Genomic DNA, 18,843 nt, shown 5'->3' with positions numbered 1-18,843 from the left:
CTCAACCATCGAAAATCAACCAGAGCACAAGGACGGATCAGAAAAGGACCAGAGTCAGAACGAAGAGAATACTGATGATAATCCGCACATGCAGCATGAACAAGTTTAGCCAGACAACTAGAAAGTGAGCTCATCCATATGCAAGCCAGTAGCCACGCACAGGCCAAAAGTGGAGTTCCCCAGTCATAGAATCAATGCCAGAATACAATACATGAGGGACCATGCCCTCATAGGCAAATTTATAGGCATCTGGCCAAATGAGAAAGCCTTGAGGGCTTGGATCAATATCAAATGGCATCCGAAAGGACATATATCCCTGCATCTTGGGCCAAAAGGATTTTTCACAGCAGTCTTCAACTGCTTGGAAGATAGAAACAGAGTCTTTGAGAGTGGGCCGTATTTCTTTAACTCAGCTGGTCTATTTCTCAGAGAATGGATAGAGCGATTCAACCCGGATAAGGAAGATCTAAGTTGGGCACCAGTATGGATCAGGTTATACTCGTTGCCATGGGAGTATTGGGAAGAAGAATCGCTCCAGGCGATTGGTAAGGTACTGGGGGATTTTGTCAAGGTAGCAGAAGAAACAAAGATGCAGAGGTACACCTCATACGCTCGGATCTGCGTCTACATGGACCTAAAGAAACCTCTGCCTGATACGGTAAGCCTTTCTCACGAAGATGTGGAATGGATCCAGTTAATAGATTATGAGCATGTGCCTTTTAGGTGTAGAAAATGCCATGCATTAGGGCACCTTTATAGAGACTGCCCGTTAAACAGCAAATCCATGGAACAAGACCAGGAAAAACAAACAACGGATGGGTTTACCAAAGTAACAAACCGAAGAAGAGGAAATAAGAAACAGCCAACCCAGAACAAGCAAGCTCAAATGGACCCTTCAAAGCCTTCCACGAGTAACATCTTTGCCGTTCTAGTAGATGAAGAGCAGCAGGATCAAGATCCCCTAACATCTATGCACAAATGAAATCAGGAAAAGTTTGAGGAATCCAAATCGACAACAAAAGGAAAAATGGAGGTTCAAGAGGGAAACACCCACAACACCAAATCGACAACCTGGAGTCAACCAAATATGGAAATAGACATCACGGATCTAGGCTCAGAAAAAGAAAAAGGAGAAGCAGACAGCTATCAAGAGGCCCAGAACATGGAGGAAGATACAGAAACAATAGACATTGGTGAACTGGACATACTGGGCTTGGAACAAGCATGCAAGACAGGAAATTTCGACAAGATACCTGACACACAAGTGGACAACCTGGTGGAAGTACTCAATAAAGCCCAAAAGAAATACTCGCTAGGAGTTCAAACAGGCAGTCAATGGGATGGGAAGTTCATCATAAAAGACAACAAAAAGCGAGGAAGGAATTCCACCTTGGAAAGAACTATCAAAATAGGTGAAGTCCTAGTGGAATCAGGCAGATATGCCAAGCTAACCAGGTATTACAATACCAAACCCAAACCTTCCCAATGAAGTTGATATCATGGAACATTAGAGGGCTCAATGGCCCGAAGAAAGGTAGACTCATAAAAAATATGATAATGGAAGAAAAACCAGCAATTCTTTTTTTGCAAGAGACTAAATGTAATCAGGTAATGTTGGAAAAAGTAGCAGCAAAGGCCTGGCCGGGAGGGCTGGTCACAGCCGTGGATGCTCAGGGGGCCTCAGGAGGACTTGCAATACTCTGGGATGCAAGACTGATACAACTAGATAACATACATGCAAACAAAAATTTCATTCAAGCCACTTTTCATCTAATTGGCACGAATATTTCTGGGCACATAACAAATGTATACTTTCCACAAGAAATCCAGCAGAAGGCAGAAATTTTGGATGCATTAACGCAGCTCAATGAAGACCGGACTCATCCGCTGTGGATCTCAGGCGGAGACTATAATATGATAGCGACGATGGAGGAAAAGAGAGGAGGACGATGCAGAATAAACAGAGATGGCACATTATTAAAAGACTTTATTCAAAATAATTGGATGATAGACCTTCCAACAGACAACGGCCTCTACACCTGGAACAATAAAAGAGCAGAACCAATGCAAGTAGCCTCGCGACTGGATCGCTTCTTGATTTCTGATAATGTATTTCACTTAGGGGGAGAATTTACAGCCTCCATCCTACCTTATTCAGGCTCGGATCACTGGCCCATAGCCTTACACTGGAACAGACCTGGCAAAAGTATAAGGCGCCCATTCCGGTTTGAAGCTTTTTGGCTATCTCACCCGGATTTTCATGAATTCATCAGGACAACTTGGACAAATTTCAACTCAACGGAGGGAACAAAAATGGCTCTATTCCAACGGAAGCTGAAGTATCTCAAAGAGGAAATAAAACGCTGGAACAAATATACATTTGGCAATATCTTCAAATCAAAGGAACTCCTTAACCAAAAAATGAAGGACATCCAGCAAAGAATAATCTCTACAGGACGATCTGAGGAATTAAACCAACAGGAACAAATGATAGAGAAGCAAATCCTGGAACGGGACCTACAGGAAGAAACTTTGTGGCGGCAAAAGTCGAGGATTAGGTGGCTGAAGGAAGGTGAAAAGAATACAAAATTCTTTCACAAAACAACAGTCCAGAGACGAATGATTAACCAAATCTCATATGTTAACAATGAACAAGGGATCAAGGTTGAAAACCATGATGGAATAGAAAAGGAGTTTCTCAATTACTTCAAGAAAATGAATCAAGAACCAAATATCAACAGAACAGAAGCTATTGATAACATCATCAGGCATATACCCAGATTAATCACGGAAGACCACAATACTCTCCTTCTCAAACCGATCAGTCTTCAAGAGGTGGAAACAGCGGTGAATCAACTAAAAGTAGGGAAAGCGCCAGGCCCAGATGGGTTCACTTCAAACTTCTTTCAGCACTTCTGGGAACTAATCAAATGGGAGGTCTGGCAGGTTGTGGAAGAATCGAGGACGCTCAGATGGATGTATCCTGCCATGAATGCAACATTCCTAGCATTAATTCCAAAAACAACGGAATCAAATTCTCCAGATAAATACAGGTCCATAGCCTTATGCAATATCATATACAAAATTGTCTCCAAGGTCATCGCTCTGAGACTGAAGCCCTTGCTTCCCCTCATTATTTCTCCCAAACAATCTGGATATGTAGAAGGGAGACAGATCATGGATGGGATCATCTTAACCCATGAAATAATTCATTCCCTCAAGCAAACGAAGAAACCAGGTATGTTGCTCAAAATCGATCTATCTAAAGCATTCGATAGTATCAGTTGGGAATATTTGCAAAAAATTCTCCAAGCTTTTGGTTTTGCCCCCCCATGGGTCAGATGGGTTAGCAATCTTATATCCTCCTCTTTCTTTTCCATTCTCATTAATGGGATTCCTTCTCCTACCTTCCATCCATCCAAAGGTATTAGACAAGGGGACCCTCTATCACCCTTTCTGTTTGTCATCCTTGCTGAAGGCCTGGGACGAAGTATAAAAGCTGCCATTATTGCCCACAAGCTCAGAGGTCTAGCTATCCACCAAAGTCTGGCTGTCTCTCACCAACAATTTGTTGACGATAACATGTTATTCGGCCACCCATCTGTTCAAGAAGCACGCACCTTCAAATCTATCCTAGATTTATTTTCGAAGGCCTCCGGAGCTCTCATTAATAATGCTAAATCCCAAGTTTTTTTCTTTAACACCCCTCCCTACACCCAAAGAGCCATAACGCGCATTCTTGGCTTTTCAAAGGCATCTCTTCCCTCTAATTACTTAGGAGCTCTGCTTATTGCCTCAGCCCTCAAGCACTCTTCTTGGTCAAACCTGCTCGTAAAATTAGAAGCCAGATTGCTCCTTTGGACTTATAGAACGCTAAACATGGCTAGTAGGATAGTGCTCATCAAAGCAGTGCTACAATCCATGCCTCTCTACTTATTCACCATCTTGGCGGCTCCGAAATGGGTCCTAAAATCCATCAAACAGCTACAGCGTAATTTCTTATGGGGAAGCACTGGCCCAAATCGAAAATGGGCTCTAGTCAAATGGGAGAAGGCATGTCTGCCTAGGAATGCAGGAGGAATAGGACTCAGAGACCCAGAACTAAGCAATAAGGCCATGGGGGCAAAAATCTGGTGGAGGTGGCTCTCAAACTCTAATACTCCCTGGGCTATCCTATGGACAACGAAATATACAAGAAACTTACCCCTAGAAGAAAGGATCAGAATGTCGGAAGTCAGCAAAGGTTCGCTCATATGGAATTCAGCCATTCAACATAGAGATCTAATTCAAAAACACAGCTTCTGGGAGGTGAAAGATGGCCTTACTGCCAGGTTCTGGGAAGATTCATGGCAGCAGTTACCGAATCTTAAAGATAGTATTCAAGGCATCTCAGACTGGGAAATACATCCGCAGGATAAAATAAAAAACTTCTGGAAAGCACAGACCAACCAAGATAAGAGAGAATGGAAAGAAACAAGTATCATCTTACCACGCAGCTCCAATCAAAACCAGCTCTCTCTTTTTTCAGAGTTGCAAAAACGCAAAATTATAAAGCAAACAGGAATGGATACCCTGAGATGGGGTTATGAGGAGAGAGGAACCTTTACCACCAAGGAAGCCTACAAGATCATCATAAAAGACAGAATAGTCAAAGATCAGATATGGGGAAAAATATGGAAGCCTCCAATTTGGCCGAAAGTCTCTACCTTTCTGTGGCTTCTCTCACACAATCGAATTCTTACTTGGGACAATCTCAGGAAACGGGGCTTTTCTGGACCATCCATATGCCTCAACTGTAATCAGGAAGAAGAATCAGCTCTCCATCTCATGCAGACATGTCAGCTGGGTAGGAAATTATGGGAAAAGGTTGCATTTCGCTGTCAGAGGGAAGGCCGAGAAATGGGGGACATCAAAGGCACCTTACGCAACTGGCCTCAAGAGCCATATCAAAGTAAGGTTTTAAACATCCTATGGCAAATAATACCGGGATTTTTGATGTGGAATCTCTGGAAGGAAAGAAATAGAAGGATATTCAAAAATCAATCAATGATACTGGAGCAGATATGGAAGGGAATTCATAAAAACATCAGTGAAACTCTATCCACAAAAAGTTGGTCTCAAGAGGACTTTCCAAAGCAACCACAGGAGCTAGCCATCTGGAATAACTGGCAGATACAACTACAAGGTCAGATTTCAAACAAAGCAAACTCATCTAGACACCAAGTAAACAGTGCAAGTTGGATGCCACCACCAATCAATGTGTTTCAACTTAACTTTGATGGAGCATCGAAAGGAAATCCGGGTCAAACTGGATATGGAGGAGTTATCAGAGATCACCAGGGCAAACCTCTCATCACGTTCTTTGGCACGATAGGATGGAACACCAACAATGCAGCGGAATTGGAAGGCTTATGGAAAGGGCTCACACTGGCGCAGGAACGTAAATACCTACCTCTAATCGTGGAAGGGGATTCCCAAATTCTCATTAATATGGCCTTAAAACTCCAACAGGGCTCACAAATTCACAAGGTTAGCAGAAGCTGGAGACTGGCCTCCAGATTGGAACGAATACAACACTGGCTCCATGACAACAGAGCTGTTTCCTTCAAGCATATCAGAAGAGAAGGGAACAAGCTAGCAGATTTTCTAGCTAATTTAGGTGTGGACAATGGGAAAGAGTTCTTTGCAGGGCCTCTACATAGCACGGCTACGGAAGATCAACTTTCCACCTTCCATGCAATATTAACAAGAGACATGCAGTCAAGGGAAGACTCACACCCGGATGCGGGTGTCAGCCTGAGAAGAGAGGATATCATGCACAGCGTGCCGCTGGCATAAGCTTATGTCACATTGAACGGTTCTGGTTTAGCATTAATGGTTATAAATGATGATAGGATTGCAAGGCAGGTGGGTTAAGGTTTCAAGCATGGCGAATTTAATCGCTCGGTCCTCCGATCCGGATGGCGTTGCCCTGTCCAGTTCCAGATTATTCTACGCGAGAGTCTATTTAATGGGGTATCTGCTCCTGATGTGCAGTCGCATTCCCCATTTGGTTAAATCAAGGTCTGTTGTTTCTTTTCTAAGTGCTAAGGGTGGGCAGTCGTTCAACTCTGGCTCTGTGAGGAGTCATAGAGCTCTCAATTCCGACCAGCTCGCATCCTCTGTTATCATTAGGTTAGTCTCCCTCTCTGGTAAAGAAGTCAGGGAGGGAAATTCTGCTCTCTCGGCTGTGCAGGGGATTAAGTGGTGTAGAAATCTTGTCTCAGGCTCTTTTGGGGATCGGTTGAGCGATAGGGTCACTGAATTGTCTTTCAGTTCAGTTGTCACTGGCTCTGTGACCAGTATCGGCATTAAGCCTCTCTGTGTCACTCAATTGTGGTCTTCTCAGCTCATGGCTCCCCGGCAGCGAGGTATTCCGAGAAGGGGGGGTGTTTGGGGCACAAGAAGAGGACAGGGGGCTCGTGCCAGAGCAGCTCCTCATCATGTCTCCCCGCTAGCGATAGTTGCGCCCTCCTCTCCTCCCTCAGAGGAGTCCGGCCCCTCTGTCAACAACTACTTACACACCTCCAGATTCACCTTTAAGTGCCGGCGCAATCAGCCGCTAATTTCAGCCATTGTCACTGTGATTGTTTCTGAGGAAGATGAGGAAATGGTCTGCTCGGATGCGGCCGGTGGGGAGCAAGTTCGGACCCAGAGAGCTAGTGCTTCCCACAGCAGCTCTGAAAAAGTTTCCCTCAAAGTTTCGGCTCAGATGCAAGATGTGGACGGTAATGAAGAAGTTGGTAATCAAACGGCCCCTCCTCCGGACGACATTATTCCCTGTGCTCCTGCTGATAGGTTTGTTACTCATCTGTATCTGGTTCTTCCACCGGGAGTTCGTTTGGAAGACATTGGAGATGGAGTTATGCTTGACTGGCTACCTCTCCCGCACGATGCCAATGAAAGTGTTCAAGGTGAGCCTTCGAAGGCTTAATTTCTGAAGCATCTTTTTGATCATTTTTCATGTTTTGGGGCTCTTCAGAGGTGATTCTACAATGTGCGTGGCGTCCAGTTGTATCAGGGGTTTGGGACCTTTCAGAGCTCGTGGTGTTTCCAGAGCTCTGGAATCTGACGGTCACCTTACTCCTCTCCTTTGTAATTCTGCCTGCTGTTTACTGGGTTGACAATTCTGCCTGCTGCTGTTCATTTTGATGGGGTCTCTTTTTGTAATACGGGTTGTCACTGGCACCTGTTCTACTTATCTGATGGAGGGTGGGCTAATGCACCCTCAGAGGTTAAATCCTCTTTGTAAATATTTTTCTTCTTCTTAATATAATAGTTTAGTCTTTACACAGAAAAAAAAAATAAGAAACTCAGAAGAGAACACAACCTACTTCAAAATGAGTCCATAATCCTTCTATTAATTTCATAAATAGCTCAGAAAATTACAATCGTTATCAATAGCTTATCACAAGGGTTCAACCCTTCTTAGTTCGAATTATAATATGTTTATAGAGTTTCTTCTAAAAATATCTAGACTTAATCAAAAAAATTATTATAAAATATCTAGTTCACCTAATTTGATTTTTTTACAAAAATAGAATTAGAAACTAGGAAATCTGAACTAATTTGACATATTACATAGAATTCGAGGAAAATTGTTGATGACTGGAGCCGAAAAGTTGTTGTTATGTTTTAAGTTCCTGGAATTCCGTCTCTTGTTTCTGAAACATCTACTACCATGTCAGTCGATTAGCTCACATAGTTTGTCCCATCTTTCCTCATTAGGAATGGAAAACTTTATTAGATTTCTATTTTCTTCATCAACTTCAGTATACTTCCCAAAAGTTTGTTTAGTTATCAATAAATGTTTTACCTCATGTTGAATTAGTAAATCATAACTCAAACTCTCGACGAAATCTTTATCATTGATGGCCCCTTTAATTTTTGAAAATTTTGCCTTATCCACTGCTATGTGATGTAGTATATGCTGATAATATTCAAGAGGAATTAACTTATCACCAATGCCTTGCAGACTTGGAAGTCCCTTTTGGTGTAAAATGTTAAATTTTCTATGGAAATTCTTAATACGAACTTCCATATCATGACACTTATTTTCTAACTGAAGAATTGAGTTTCTTTTGCTCAACACTCTTCTCACTTCGAGGACATTTTTTGTTTTGTCTTCAATTCCACATTCTTCAAGCTCATCCTTTGTTTTAGAGTTTAGAATTCTGATTAATTTGGTAGCATCTCCTTGTTTGTGAACCAGGTCTCTCTTCACCTCTACCACTACTTCCTTTGACTTCTGCAACAATTCTTCCTGTTCAAAGTATATCTCTATAGATAGCCACAGGTAAATCATAGATTCATTTATATCTAACCATATGCTTTCCTTTTCTTGAGAAATTTTCTGAGAGCCATTACTAATTGACTTTCACATGTAGCTATTTGTTTCGTTAAATTAAATTTTTTCTTTATTTCAGCTACATATGCATTATCAGTCTTCAGTTTTTGTTCCTATAGTTTCTGCAATTGTAAATTGAGTTTTCCAATTTCTTGACCTTTGAGTGTCAAGTCTCCCATGGGTTTAGATAAATATTCTTCCATATCACCTAAGTGTGTGTTTTCTAGAATAATTGTTGTTATGGATGTTCCAGCAATCGAAGTACCTTTAATAGAAGTTGTTGTTATGGGGATAGCTACTGAAATGATGAGTTGTTGTTATTTTTATTTTAATAATGTTTCCATTTCATCTTCCATTTTCTATATTTGGAGGTTTTGTTCAATTACCATTTGAACATATTTTCCTTATAGATCTCCAACTTTCCAACTTCTTTGGGCTGTGGGTGTTCTGTATTTGGAAGATTCAACTACTTCCTTAGTGCCTAGATATTAGAATTCTTATGTTTTATCATTTCCTTCCTTTGCTGCTTTGACATCACTAGGATTATATCCTAATTTTACTACAATATCCTCCAATGATTTTATCCTGGTATCTTTGGCTAGAGAAGACATCTTCCCAATAGTTAACTATGAATGAATATTGTTTAGTGGGACCTGTAGTTTTGATGCTGCCATGGTTGAAATGGTTAAAGTGGAATAAGCCATTTCACCTGCTTGTTTGTGAAAATCAATTTGGTGAATTTCATAGATTTGTTTAGTGTCAAAGGAAAAAATAGATGTCTTGTAATCATCAGTAGTTTTAGGAACTAGAAGTTTGGGTTCCGAATGTAAGCTAAAATTGTCCCTTCTCTATTTACAGTGTAAAAAGAAGCCTTTGTTGAGTGGATGAGGTTTGTTTCCAAAACTGAGAGTATGTAGTGGCTTTGAGTGCCTCATTTTTTCTCTTGATTTATTTATACATGGCAAAAATATTTTGTTGCTCTGTACCCCAGGAAACTGATGACATAAGACAATCAGGGGATATCTCCTCAATCCTAGGAAACGCTGTAGTATGTAAACCTATTAGTACCATTGTTTTCTGCTCTTTTGAACTTGTTACTTGAAAAGGGTCTCCTTGAGTATTATTTTTCTTTCTTCTTTTAAACACCTAAAAGTTTGTCTCTTGAATTTCTGAAACTGATGGAGATAAACTTTCTCTTGGCCTTTTTTTTTTCTTTCTCCTATGGAACTGGATTTTGTGAAGCTGTTGAAGTGACAACTTGTTCCTCTTCCTTTTGCAGTGTATTCTACTGCCACTCCTCTTGATTTACATATTGTTCTATTTCTAGCCTTGGTGTATGTACATAAGGAGTTGTCTTTTGTTCAACGCTTAATTTAGAAATAATTCACAAGGGGTCATAAGACTAGGTGAAACTCAATTTGAATTTCATTTTCTTTAACATAGAATTTGCCTCCTTTTTCATTGCTCTAGTATTGAAAATGAATGCACCTATCTGTGCTTTCAATTTGAACTGAAACTTCTTCTTATTAGAAATAAAGTGTAGATAATCCATATTCATCATTTGTCTTATATATTGTAGTGAAAAAAAACTGACTGGTAAAAACTTAGGCAGCCTATAAGGAGGTAAATCACATCCATAAACTTTGATCTCTATGTAATTATGGTAAATATACCAGTCTCCAATTCTTGTTTGCTTGCTGAGGTGAAGAATTCTTTTAATTTCAGGTGAAATCCTCATAATTACATCACTACTCAAAATACATAGGGCCATGTGCAGAAACTGACTTACATAGTTTGAGATAGAGAACTCTTTTGTATTCTTCCTTGCCACAGAAGTCCAATGAACTACAGGCTGGGGGTTTCCTTGGGCATCTAATCTGTGTAATGGAAACTTAAAATTATCTTCTTGGAAGAACATGACAAAATATATAAGGACACACTGATGTGTTAGTTCCCTATACTAATAGTGTAACCCCTTACTGTTATTAGTGCAATCCCCTAACTATATTGTTGTTCCCCATAGAAGCCCACTATTGTTATTTTTGTGCCCTTACATTATTATTGTTATGTTAGCTCCGATTATATTATGACCCCTTAGACTCCTATATATAGAAAGGAGGTCTTGTCATTTGTATCATCCAAGAATTGTTCATTTGTGTAATTTAAAAGAGGTTGTGCCCTCAAAGAGGCTAAATTTGAAGTCGTTGATCTATCTTTTCTATATTTTTGTGAGCTCGTTTCATAACATTTGGTATCAGAGCCTTGGATTCTAGGGTTTCGCTGCTCCAAACGGGTCATCGTGGAATGTTCGCTATAAATTTGTCTCTGCGATGTTTCAGAAGATAAAAAAGAAACCCGTTTGAGCTGAACTATAGATGATCCTTGGGTCTAAATTTCAGATCTTGTCTCGATATACTTTCGGAGATATACTCTGAGGAAGTTAATGTTTTCCAAGCTCCAAACTTCCATCTCAAATAGGTCATCGTGGAATTTTATGTATAAGTTTTTTTCTACAGCTGTTCAGACACTAAAATTAAAACCCATTTGAGCTGAAATCTTAATGAAACTCTGGCTTGAATTTTAGATCTTGTTTTGCTATATGTTTGAAGATATTGTTCAGGACATTTATGGTTTTTGCAGGCTCCCGAATTACATCACAAACAGGTGATCTTGGGAAAATCATCATAACTTTCTCTCTGAGTATCATATTGAAATTTCGTAAGAATTTATAGAAATAGGATGGACTGTAGTTTTCTAAGAATTTGTTTTAGCCTGTCCGAAGGTCAAGAAAGTGACACGTGGCAGGTCATACAAGTTCATTCTACTGACCCAATCTATAATCAGGTCATATCATAGGAGATTTGGAATAACTCTTTATTGAAGAATCCAATATTGATTAGACTGGTGGGGTTAGAAAGAGGACTTAGAGGGTTACCATAGGCTAAAATTTCAGAACTTGAAGATTTGAAATTACAAAGTTACAGTTGTTTAAATATCGAGCTCCTAAATGGAAGAAAAATAATAACTCGAATGAAGAAAATAGAAACAACTAGTAAGAAAAATTGGATGGATGATTTGAAGAATGGGATCGAAGCCAAGATAAATAGTTTTATATGTGCCATGAAATATAATATCAATGGTATGGAAGCAGATTTGAAGAAATACATGGAAGGTTTGAAGGAAGGTAAGACAAGGTTGCTATAAGAAAGGCCTCGTAATGACAAAAAGGTAGTAGAGGAAACTCATGATGAGAAAAAAAATAAATGTTAATCATGATTTCATAGAATCTAACATTGGATTGAAGACACACCATATTCGAAAGATCGATATGAGGAATTTTGATGGAAAGATCTCATAGCATGAATACTACAGATGAAGAAATATTTTCATGTACATGATGTGCAATTGTTACAAAAGGTACATATTGCATCTTTATATTTAGAACCAAATCAATTTTTATGCTATAAAGGGCTTTGTTCTTTAAACCACTTGTCACTTGGTCAATTTTCATGGAGGAAATGAGACACATTATGAGGATACAAAGAGAAACACCTTCTTTAGCCAATTGATAAATCTCAAACAAAAGGGTTCAATGGAAGAGCACATTGAGGACTTCCAAAAATTGAATATAAAGGTAATTGATATTCCAGAGAAGTAGAGGATTGATGTCTTCACAGGGACATTAAAGGATAACATTAAGCATGAGGTTTGTATTTGGGAACCTGATTCATTGGAGAAGGCATTCAGGTTGGAAAAGGAAATTGAAAGCAGAATTATGAGAACAAGAAATCCTACCACTCACAATTATAAATATGGAAGTGTTGTTGCTCCTAGCCTTCCACAACCTACAAGGTTGACACCACAATAAGTGGAAGAAAAAGGAGAAAACGACCTTTGTTACAGTTGTGATATAAAATACAATAAAGGTCATATGTGTGCTGAGAAGAAATTATTTTACATTGGTTGTGAAGAGGTGTAAGAAAAGGATGAAGAAACATCAAAACAAGAGGATATACACTAGGAAACAACCATGGAGAAATAACAAATGAATCCGACCATATCTTGTAATGCATTAGCAGGAATTACCACTCCTAAAACTCTCAAGGTAGAAGGACATATCAAGAAGAAAAAGGATAACCTCACTTTCGCACAGAATCAAATGAAACAATAGGAAGATCAACATCGCAATGAATGAAGTTTGATATAGGTGACTGGTTATTTTTACGAATACAAACTTACAAACAAATGTCCTCAAGCAAGCTAAGAAGGATAATAAATTATCACCAAAGTAGTATGGTCCTTACAAGGTGCTACAAAAGCTTGGTACTATGACATACAAATTGGAGCTTCCTGCATCTTCCCAAGTGCCCCCAGTTTTCCATGTTGCATGCTTAAAGAAGGTTATAGGAGACAAGCTCCCAGTTTAAACAATATTTTCGGAACTTGACGAGGAAGGAAAAATCATATTGGAACCTAAAGCAATCATGGAAACAAGAACTTGACAGCTATGAAATCGATCAATTTCAGAGTATCTCATCAAGTGGAAGAATTTAATACCCGTTGAAGATTCCACATGGGAGGAGGAGAATTTTATACAAAAGCATCTAGAACTACTCAAGCATTGAGGACAACACTTTTTGAAGGAGATGGACATGTTAGCTCCCTATACTACTAGTGTAACCCCTTATTATGATTAGTGCAACCCCCTTATTATATTGTTGTGTCCCATAGAATCCCATTATGGTTATTGTTGTGCCCTTACATTATTATTGTTATGTCGACTTTGATTATATTATGACCCCTTAGACTCTTATATATAGAAAGGAGGTATTGTTATTTGGATTGTCATTTCCACTAGGATCTCACTATAATTGAAAATATAAGATGGTTTTTTTCTTTCTAAAAATATTGATAAAAACCCTAAAATTACTTCATCGACCCACTGGTCACTTGGATAGCCTAACAGACACGAAACCATGGAGATGACATTCCAAGACATTTCTAGAAATATGGAAGAGGAGTAAGGTGGATTTATTTTTAGTAATCAATAATTTTTAGGTAAAAAGGTTTCAAAGATTTTAACTCTTTGAGGGAATGTGAGTTTTTGATAGATATCCATAAGAGAATCTACAAAAAATGGGTGGAAGGGGACTATAGGATTGACCTGAAGGATTTGGGAATCTGACTTAGCGGTGACAGTGAACAAAATTCATTATTTTGGGAAATATAATCCCTCTAACTTGGGAGGTACCTAAAATTACACCAAGTAACAAACTATGGAAAGAAATGGGTTTGAGAAAAAATGAATTGAGGCAAGAATGAGTCCCACATACTTAATTCTTCATCGGAATCAAGATATTTCTGCTTTGCCCAATTGTGGAGATCATAGAGATCGAACTCGCATTGGGTTTCACAGATTTTCTACTCCTTGTATAGTAAAGGAAGATCATCTAAATTCATGACAGGGGAAATATTGGACTCTCAATTACTATTTTAGACTTTCCCTTTGAAGAAGACATGTTGAATTGAGGACGGGTGTATTGAATTACTAGGAAATTAATCATTTGTTGATATGGCGACTGACTAGAGCTTGATGAAAATTAGATTAGCTACGTTGCTGCAAAAGGACGAGAGGAAAATAATTTGAATGGTGGTGGTATGATTTACAGCTTATTCGGGAAGATTATCATTTTGGCACATCTAATTAATGCAATTAGACATTAGTGGGGAAAATACAATGATTAATTGGTCATTGGATGAAGGGATAATGGTATCATAGGTGGGGAATGAGTGAGGGACATGTGGAAATATGTGCAAAAGTTATGTTGGGAATACAGTGGTAGAAAGGTGGTTTTCATGGGGGGGAAGGCAATAAATAGTTTCAGAAGGAGAGGGCGGGGGGGTGGTAGGTTTGATGTTCTGATGCAGACACATATCCCTCGATGATATTTCTTTAGACCACTTTTCAAATCCCCCCCTCCCTAATTAAACTTCAAAAGTGTGGGGGTAGGGGGAGGGGTCCAAAATGCATCCCCCGCCATTAATCAAAGGAGGGAGGATCTTGACCATGAAAAATTGCGTGGTTATTACAAATAAGGATAAAAATGTCAAATCGATCATATCAATCAATGATTTATTATAATAAACATAATTAATTAATCCTTCATTAATCTAAACTAAAGGATTAACTTAATGAATCAGACTTATGACGACATTTAAATGAGTGAGTCAGATACTTTGGGATTTTTTATATTTTTTCAATTTTCACACACACACACACACACACACACACACAGATATATATATATATATATATATATATATATATATATATATATATATATCTATATATATATATATATATATATATATATATATATATATATATATATATATATATATATATATATATATATATATATATATATATATATATATATTAATTCCCAATTATTTTTTCTATTTTTTCATTTTTCTTATTTTTCTTATTTCTTTTTCTTTTGCACTTCTTTTCTTTTTAACTTTTTTTTTATATATGTTTTTATTTTTCTATTTTTTCAATATAAAAATAAAATGGAAGGAAGTAGAGAGAAAAGCAGGGTTTCATGACCGAGAAGAGGACATCACCTCGAAAGCCAGGAATGTTAGAGTGGTAGTCAAAGAAATCAAAGATGACGAGCTGGATTAGTTGCTCAGAGGATGAGCAACACATTTAGCAGGGGGGTGATGATGAGACCCAAAAATGGGTAACTTTATGGGCTCATTTTTCCTATTATTCTCAATTAATCCACCATTATTCATAGTTTTATGCATGCTTTTGAATATATTTATGTTAATTGAATGAATGAGAATAGTCACTTGACCATAAAGTCTAATACATGCTTATTGCAGATTTTTCGACATCTTTTGGACCAAGGTCAAGCATTTATGAGCAAGTTGACAGCCAAATATGAAGGAACAGGCTGAGGATTTGTAGGAAGGGTGTCTCCTGCAATAAATGACCCCTTTCTCAAGTTCTCCACCATCAGCTCGGAGTTCAACAGCCCACCAAAAATGATTTCAAGGGGCAGCTGAGCAGGTTTTGTCAAGTGGCTGATTAACTACAGTTTTGAACAGCCAAGCTCCTAAAGTTAAGGTGGACTGTTGGGAGTCCCCGTGTTGCATAAGTAGGAAGGCTTCAAGACTTGGTAGTTTAGCTATTGAACAATTTTTTTTCGCACTTTAGTTCAGCTCTGCATTTCAGCTCATTTTCGAGCTCTTGCTGTAAATAGTTTTGTGACATGACTATTATTTTTTGAGTAATGGAGATGAATTTCGCTTTACACCAGCTCTGAGCTTTCTTAGGAGGCTGTAGCTCTTAGGTTTGGGTCCAACCCAAGGGCGAGTACCTCCCCTGTGTACTTTTATTTGTTTTCCTTGCATTCATAGAATATTTTTTGTTATTTAGGTTAAGATCTTGCTTTGTTACTTAGGTTGATTTGATGATTAAAATAGCTTTTCATGCTCCAGGTTGATTTGGCAGTTTGGTAACAGAAAATATCTACAAAAGGGGCATCAAGCAATCCTTGATCTCATCTCTCCCTCCTTGGGACCATGAGCTGAGACCAATGCATACTTGCTGCCACAAAAACACTATTTTTGCCTTTCAATGCAATTGCTAGTGTTAGATTTTGAGTGGGAAAAGTTGATACCAGTTGTACTTGCATGTTTTGATCTATTATTGCTTAGTTTCCATAGATATCCTACATGATTTCCTGTCTATAAACTTCTGTTCATCATGTTTCTGGTTTTTAGGTCAGATTAGGTCAAAGTAGATAGATCTCTGGTTTTTCTAGTCTTTGTTCGATCAATTTTGGAAAATAGTGTGCAGAGTACCTGTAATACATTCCTACCCACCCTTCCTCCATTATCCAACCTGTTCTAGCCCCTAATCCAAGATTCTTCCCCTTCATTCGCCACACTTTCCCAATTTGCCCTAATTTCTATATTTTTGTGCAACATTGCTTTCTCCATCCTTGAGAATATCCAACTATCTTCATCACTCCTAAGCTCCATTTACCAAGTCCCACACCTTTTAACAACCTTATCCATCCTTCATTTCCACTTCCCCACCATTTTTTTCTCCATCAATCCTATAAAAACCTCTTTCGGCTGTTCCTATAGAACTTCCTGTAGAACATCCTGTAGAACCCCTGCAGAATTCCTGTAGAAGTTCATGTGAACAGTTTTTCGAGATTTGATTTCTCTAAAACTCTCTAGAATGGTACTAGGGACCCCTTAGGCCCTCTTCTCACCTTCCCAACCTCCTGCAAGCACCCAATCCATTTCCTTTCACCAATCAACCTCTGCACAGTAAAAAACAATTAAAGCACATGCATAATAATTCTGCAAGATTACTCAAAAATACAAAAATATGTTTCTTTCCGGATTTTACTTCAGAAGTAGCTTAGTCACATCCATTTTACCTTTCCAAGAGTAAATCGCATCCATTTCTATAGCTTTCAACTCTTTTCTTGCACCAGTAAGATTAGTCGATAAAACTAGGGTTTTCTAGGGTTTGCATTTCCTTTCAGCTTTCATCTTCTTTCTGCAAGTAGACTAGCCTCTGTTGAGTTAACTTTTTTCCATCATAGTTGGAAGCTTCTTCTAAGAGCTCATAGAAATTGGCTTAAGCTCCTAGCGAACTTGTGCCAGCTGATCAAGTGACATCCTGCAACAAGAGCTAGGACTTGTGCATATAGCACCATCGCTTCCAAGTTTTTCACGAACAACCGGGTTGATATAAGTAAAGAAGGGAGTCCCAGGAGTTGCAGCATCATTGCTGCAATACTGGAGCCCACCATATTTTTGGTGCCATTGCCATGGAAGCATCAGAGTATTTGTGATTGCTGCTTTTCTTCTATTTCCTACTACAACCTTCTACTAAGTAGTTTATTTCAGTAAGAGTAGAGTAGTTGTTTCATTTCCATTTCTGCAATTTCATTTCAACAAGCATAGATTAGACATTTCCCACTTTCGTAGATTAGCATTTCAATTCTGCAAGCATAGATTAGCATTTCATTTCTGCAATTTCAATTCTACAAGCGTAGATTAGCATTTCATTTCTGCAATTTCAATTCTGCAAGTGTAGCCTAGCATTTCAATTCTACAATTTCATTCCAGCAGCATAGATTAATTATTTCCTACTTTCATTTCAATTCTACAATTTTCATTCCTGCAAGGTTTATTCTAGTTAGTTGCAATTTTTTGTTCAATCAATTTATTTTTGCAAGTACAAGCAGAGAAAAACAAAAAAATTAAACAAAAATATTTCATTTCATGCCTCGTAGGAACATAGACAATTCTGGAAAATTCTTACCCAACATCCCCACCACATCACTGAGTCACCCTTCTCTCTTCTTCGACGGCAGTGATCCAGAAGAAGTTATAGGTGAAACTCCAAAGAAATACAAAGATCCTATAACAAAAGAAGAGCAAGAAAACATTCCTCCTGAGACCATGGCTGAACACATAAGTCCCTCAACCTTACCTCACTTCCATGGATTGACCACTGAAGACCCTGATACTTTCTTGTTTGAGTTTACTATCCTTTGTCGAACTTATGACTATGTAGAAGATGAGCAAAAGTTGAAACTCTTTTTCTCTACCCTCAAGGATGTAGCACTACGTTGGTTCATGGGTTTACCTGGAAATAGTATCACAACTTGGGCTCAGATGCAGTAAGCCTTTAACAACAAATACCAGGACTACTGTAGGTCAAAGGAAACAAAGGGAGAAATCTTTCGATTGACCATGGGAAGTGATGAAGCTTTAGAAGACTATGAAGAAAGCTTCCAACTCAATTATAAAAGGGCAAAGTGCACACTTGACCCCGAATCTCTAAAGCTGGTTCTGCTCCGAGGAGTCCCTGAAGACCTTCTAGATACCCTCCATTTGCCTGCTAGGGGAGACATCTACCAACTACCTTATGATGACATAAAGACTATGTTTAGAAACCATTCTAGGGCAGCCCAGAAAAGAGGTAGGGGGAGTCAAATTTCAGCCATCACCACCTTTTCCAAACATGAGTTTTCAAACTAGATGGAAGACGTTAAAAGTGAGGTGATATAGACCATTTCCATGCAAATGGACACCTTCCGAATCCAACAGAAGCAAGAGGAAGCTAAGAGGGTTTTGGCCATCTTTTTTCTTAGATGTACAAGGAAGCATCCTAGGAATGAGTGTCCACTGCACTCCGTAGAGTTATGTTTTTTTTGTGAGGCAGATCACCCTACAAACCAGTGCCCAACCTTACCCGGACTTAAAGCTATGTACCAACGGGTTGATGGAGCCACTGAACCACTCTATTTCCTAAACCAGAGGAGGCCACATGGACCCAGACCGTACCAGCAGGGGATGCAAGGGACATCCCAAACTTTTTACAACCCCAACCAATCCACTGACATACCTTCTTGGTG

At 38.8% G+C, this 18,843-nt stretch overlaps 1 protein-coding gene across 1 annotated transcript; it reads left to right on the top strand.

Moving 5' to 3' along the window:
• Positions 1 to 211: 211 nt before the first annotated feature.
• Positions 212 to 982, top strand: LOC149219569 (uncharacterized). Its single transcript, XM_089386862.1, has one exon. The coding sequence runs from the start codon at positions 212 to 214 to the stop codon at positions 980 to 982; it is 771 nt and encodes a 256-aa protein (XP_089242988.1).
• The last annotated feature ends 17,861 nt before the right edge of the window (positions 983 to 18,843 follow it).

This window comes from Pinus tabuliformis, chromosome Q (assembly GCF_031772625.1).
Source record: "Pinus tabuliformis cultivar Carrire ecotype Pingquan chromosome Q, CPIR1, whole genome shotgun sequence".
NCBI lineage: Eukaryota > Viridiplantae > Streptophyta > Pinopsida > Pinales > Pinaceae > Pinus > Pinus tabuliformis.
Note: the sequence above shows the minus strand (reverse complement) of the source record. Positions and strands in the feature narration are given on the sequence as shown.

Coding starts and splice junctions, on each gene's coding strand:
- LOC149219569 (XM_089386862.1), top strand. CDS start 212: ATGAGGGACCATGCCCTCATAGGCAAATTTATAGGCATCTGGCCAAAT.